The 5,129-nt window shown below is 42.8% G+C and overlaps 2 protein-coding genes across 3 annotated transcripts; both read left to right on the forward strand.

Annotated features, from left to right (window-relative positions):
* Positions 1–676: 676 nt before the first annotated feature.
* LOC123439620 lies at positions 677–2,427 on the forward strand. The gene has a single exon (XM_045116310.1). It carries the CDS (start codon positions 1,141–1,143, stop codon positions 1,561–1,563), a length of 423 nt encoding a protein of 140 aa, XP_044972245.1. The 5' UTR covers positions 677–1,140; the 3' UTR covers positions 1,564–2,427.
* An 832-nt stretch (positions 2,428–3,259) lies between these two features.
* LOC123439619 lies at positions 3,260–4,839 on the forward strand. Of its 2 annotated transcripts, XR_006630125.1 has the most exons (3): positions 3,260–3,573; positions 3,655–3,836; positions 4,321–4,839. XR_006630125.1 is itself a non-coding variant. In XM_045116309.1 (2 exons), the coding sequence occupies exons 1-2, from the start codon at positions 3,657–3,659 to the stop codon at positions 4,633–4,635; spliced, it is 495 nt and encodes a 164-aa protein (XP_044972244.1). In that variant the 5' UTR covers positions 3,260–3,656; the 3' UTR covers positions 4,636–4,839. The 2 variants fall into 2 exon arrangements, 1 of the variants encoding a protein (XP_044972244.1); XM_045116309.1 differs by having other exon boundaries at positions 3,260–3,836.
* The last annotated feature ends 290 nt before the right edge of the window (positions 4,840–5,129 follow it).

A 5,129-nucleotide genomic window follows, 5' to 3' on the forward strand; every position in this document is an offset into this window, starting at 1 on the left:
GATTTAAGAGCGGTTTTAAAATTATTGAAATGCAAGCACTCTTATTTTCGTGACACCAGAATCGACGCATGAACCACATCGGAGCGAAGAACGCACTACTTCCGATGGAAAACAACACTAAATCAGAATGGCAAGTGAAATTCATGTTTTTTTTGTCAGACGTGAATATTTCAATACAAGGAAGTGGAGTGCACTTCATGTGAGGCGTAAGTAAACCGCAACATTATCAAAACTGAACCCCGTTACTTTTTCTTCTTATTTTCGTAAAAAAGTTTACTGCATTGCATACGTCCCGCAATCACACTGCAATATCATTGTACGGGACTGCACTCTGGTTTTCATTTTTTATTTTTTCTACAAGGCAAGTGCACTGCACGTCAGGGGAAAGTGAATCATTATATGAATTGAAACTAGAGAACATGACTTTTTTTGTCCGTTTTGAACTACATTTTTTTTTTGCAAACAATTCATGTTTGCATGTTTGAGGGTAGTGATATTTTTCTTTTCTTCTTATTTTTTCATTTAACACGTATTGACTGCTGAGACGAGGCAAGTGTACCGCACGTTCGATGCAAATTACAATCAAACACAAGAAGCTACGCAGGAAGAGCGCTCGCTCGCCTATGCCACGTAGGCAAGAGGCATTGTGTCGTTGATGTGATTTTATAGCAAGAGAATGAAAGAAAACACAACAAGTGTTCATTAAATTTCTTGGCAACTTCGTTTCCTTCCCTGCAAAGGCAAATCTGCATGGCACGCCAACGCACTCTGTCTCTGCGCCTCTCCTCACATCTCATCAGTAATCACCTCCACCAAAATGCCACCTCCTCTTCTCCTTTTCTCTCACAGTCTTCTCCTACCCATTTATTCCTGAATCACAAATCCGGATCCATGGAGGTGGCTAGCAGGGGCGCCATGGACCTGAGCGCTGGCGACCATCCCACGAGGTCTCGATGGCGTTGCGGCGTCCTCATCGTGGTACTCCGAGCATGATTGTTGCGGCACCGCTCCTCCTTGTGTCCACAACGGATGATGTGCACAGTGGGATCTCCCTCATAGCAAGGTGAAGCGGTGCTCCTCCCCACGACTCCGTCGGCAAGGCGACGATAAGAGTGAGAAGGCGGGCGACGCCGCAAGCTCATGTCCCGTCAGGGCAGCGCGCTTGGGCGCAAAGGAGGATGTGGGAAATTGGTTGGCCCCGCCGCTCGCCGGGGATGGAGGACTGGAGGTCCGCCGCGAGATCTTGTCCCGTCGGGGCATCGCTCTTGGGGCGCGAAGGAGGAGGTGGGAAATAGGGTGGCCCCGCCACTCACCAGGGATGGAGGACTCGAGGTCCATGTTTGCGTCGGCACCGCCTTCGCCCGGGCCATCGTCGTCGCCTGCGTCGTAGATCAGGCCGCACGCGCGACACGTGCAGACTCGCAGCTTAGCAGTTTCGGTATTAGATGCAGCGCGCGTGGAAGTGAAGGTCTGTCGGAGCTGGAGGAGGCGCCGAGAGGAGCCCAAGAGAAGTTGCTGCGCACTACAGTGAATATTGATGCTATGGTGAACCAGAAGCGATAGGGGTATCAAATCCACGCCAAGGTGCAGGTACAGTGACTGGAGTTTTGTTCAATCCTCCTCATCATACTTGTGCATTCTGATGCAACTTTTGTCTAGCCGGATGATCTGCATAGATTGATGATAGCTGAAATGGTAAACCAATGCAAATGGCTTGACAGTCTTCACCTAATTAGAATATGCAGGTTCACACTATAAGAATATGTAAAATAGTAGCTGAAAGATGGAGTTCTAACACTTCTTTCTCCTATTTTTATTGTTTGTTATATACGGTTCAGCAACAATCATTCGTCAGATTGGTAAGCAGATGATCAAATTATTATATTGTACTTTGTTGTTTGGGGCCTCATTGGAGAAAATTTGCATACTCTTAGCAAAGTAGTTGACGCTTGATGATGTTTCTCATTCTCTTAGGACATTTGGCATACCATGAAACAGACGTTCTTTGAGGTATTTGAGTGTGTGATTGCACAACAACCAAATTGAAGTTATCTCTTACTGCTTGGATATAATTGCTAAATAAGTTCAGCAATGTTTTCTTGAGACCATATGTCCAACTACAAGAGTGATTTCCTCGTAGTATGTGCAATTTCTCCCGTAAAGTTTATAGAGAGGGCTTTGAGACTTGGCTACATTGACCTGCTCCTTTTGTTCCTCTTGCATTTTTATCTGTACTTATCATGAACTTTCCATTTTAAAAGCTGTTTTTGTATGTCTCTTGGAGGAGCATAATCAATTTAAGGAACCATCGTCGCTCTTTGAACATTTTTTGTAGCTGGACTCCATTCTTAAGCAAATGTTGCATTAATTGAGGATGCTTTTGCAAAAAAGAAAGCTTGGGAGTCTAATGTAGAATGTTCAGAGATTGTTGATCATTGTAAAATTCAGTACTATGGACCAATACCAATCATGGAACCACATATATGGTGCTTTGTTGACTAGGTATTCTTCATCTTTAGGGGAAATTCTCTATTTCAGCCCTCTTTATTTCCCAAATGTTATGTGTTCAACCAATTTTTAGCTGACAATGCACTTTTCTTCTCTAGATTGATTTGTTGTAGTTATCTATGCTCTTATTATCTGCTGGTTCTTTGTACATTACATGTTATGCTAAAATACATTTGGAGGTGGCTCCTTTTCCCCTTTTTGTATTAATTCTTCAGACTTCTAATATTACTTTGATCGGTATGGATTTGCTTACTTCAATGATGTTTCATGTATTGTTTACTCACATACTTTGATATCCTTACTCTCTCTGAATTTATATGTTGTCCCGTCCTATCCCTCTTTGCTCCGTCTCACATCCCATCTGTTGCTTATTTTGATTAGGTGGAGATTCACTGATTAGGCACATCTTTATTCTGAATGAAATCCATTTGTTTGTTTCTATTTCAAGTATCCCCGATCCGCCCGACCCCAACAACTCGCGTCCTTCCTGCCACAAGGGATCTAAAGGCATCCCCGATCCGCCCGAACCCAATGACTCGCCTCCTTCGTGCCAACACCATGTACTCCTCCCTGCTTGATGATCTATTGTACTGATGGTCTCTGCATTTCTTCTTATATTGTTCCCTCTTTCTTTTGATTTTTCATGCAGCAAGACAATGAAAGGGGATGGTGAGAAGTCCCTGGAGCAGCAATACAGTGAAAGGGCATGTTTTTATGGAGCCTTTGGCAATTGTTTCCTTTAGACCATATATGTTTACTGTCGTTTTATCTCTAACAACCGTATTGTCGTACTTATATCCTGATTTAATCATTTTATCATGAGAAGTATTGATCACCAATTCATAATTATGAATCAAATGTGCCTATTTTTTTCACTGTCTACTGAGTACACCTGGACCCCCTGCGTTGCATTTAACTTGCTCATATAGGTATAGCAACACCTAAATTAGAAAATTTACTTTTGTCTCCTTTATTTATTTCCATTATAGCTTACTTCTAATTATTCGCATTTCATACATATATGCACAACACCTCGAACATGAGCCCTCAACTACACCATTCGTTGTAAGTGCGGATAGTCCTTTCAAAAACAATACGTCACTTCTCTTGGCGGTGCGCCTGACGTAAAACACGAAACAAATGCAGGCATGCCTGGCACTGTCAAGTACTTCGGCGAGCTGGAGGACCATTGCTTCTGGGGCAATGAAGTGAAACTCTATGAATATCATGTGGATAAGCTCTTCGCAATGTTTTGGCACAAGAAGCCAAAGATCGGCTACTACGTATGCACCATTAGCAAGACATTTTCCAAACCAGGCCAACACATGGTATCCTCAAACATGCAGCCTGCTATTCATAGAACAAATTCTTAGTAACTTCATGATGTAGAAACTCATAACTCTGTACTATGGAGTTCCACTTTTTATTGTTTTTCCTCACATAAGACATGTTGCTTAAGTACCACTATGTGACTGGGCTTTTCACTTTATTATTTCAACATCACTATTGATGCTTTATTACCATGCCCATTATGTATGTGACAAATACAACTTTGATTTGCTCTGTTTATCTCTAAGGCCAATTTTCTTTCACCGGCAATCTTTCTCACTATGATACTCTCTTATACTCAATGCCATATTATACTAAATGACATCAATTCAACTATATTTTGCATAATAATTTTTTATTGCATTTGTTCTCACTGACCAAATATTGGTAGTTCTTATATCTTTCTATTAGTACAAGCTTAATGTTTGACAAGCAGTCCAGTCATGAGCCAACTACTTTTCTTTCTCTTGACAACACTTTCAGGTGGAGTGCACAAAGGACAAGCTGTGGGAGTACATTCAGGAAAACGATGGCACCCTACCACTTAAGAATGCAGATGACACCGTGAGTTGCGATGCCCAATTCATGTTTGAACCGACAAGAAGGCCACCATCACGACGAACTGTTTATGGTTTCGCCATCACGCCAACATTTGTGAGGGTGACATCTGCTTTCCACTTCAACCATGCGGACCGGCGCTACCTTTCTCTCACCATCCACTGTCTTTTGATGCAATGCCGTCAGCCCCTTCCATTGCATATGAATATCATCCATCTAGCATATTTAGCTTATCTCTAAGACTTCATTTCCTTGCGTTGTAATGATCGGACGAACTATGCTTCTCTTTGATGGATTTTTGGAGCATCTTAACCTTCGATTTCAATCGATGTCTGTGCTCTCGCATCCGTTCTGTAAGACCATGATCTACATGTTAACATAGATCTCCTACCTTGTCTGTTTGCTATGCTATGAATGCACACTATAATGAGCAGTTTCTCTTAAGTGCACTTTTTTTCTTTAACATCTGTAGCTTATCTATGCTGGATGTGCTTCTCTAGCTCGAATAACCAAGTTCACAGATACACAAGCTAGACTTGTACGCACAGGTTGGCCCAGGAGGCGCGCCCTGGGCGCGCCCCAACCTCTAGTGAAGTGCATATGTAGCACCTAACGAACCACACCGGCTTTACGTGCACTTCAAACTGTTGTGAATGCACACAAGGGGTGCTGCTGGCGCATTAAAACGTCCGTGGGAGCGGACCACGTGCGAGGCCTGGAAAACTGAATCCGAA

Source organism: Hordeum vulgare, chromosome 3H (genome assembly GCF_904849725.1).
Source record: "Hordeum vulgare subsp. vulgare chromosome 3H, MorexV3_pseudomolecules_assembly, whole genome shotgun sequence".
NCBI classification, from domain to species: domain Eukaryota; kingdom Viridiplantae; phylum Streptophyta; class Magnoliopsida; order Poales; family Poaceae; genus Hordeum; species Hordeum vulgare.

Bases quoted from the DNA above. Each gene is read 5' to 3' on its own strand.
- LOC123439619 (XM_045116309.1), top strand. From the start codon at position 3,657: ATGCCTGGCACTGTCAAGTACTTCGGCGAGCTGGAGGACCATTGCTTC. The intron at 3,837-4,320 runs GTATCCTCAAAC...CAACACTTTCAG, and splicing joins CCAAACCAGGCCAACACATG to GTGGAGTGCACAAAGGACAA.
- LOC123439620 (XM_045116310.1), top strand. From the start codon at position 1,141: ATGTCCCGTCAGGGCAGCGCGCTTGGGCGCAAAGGAGGATGTGGGAAA.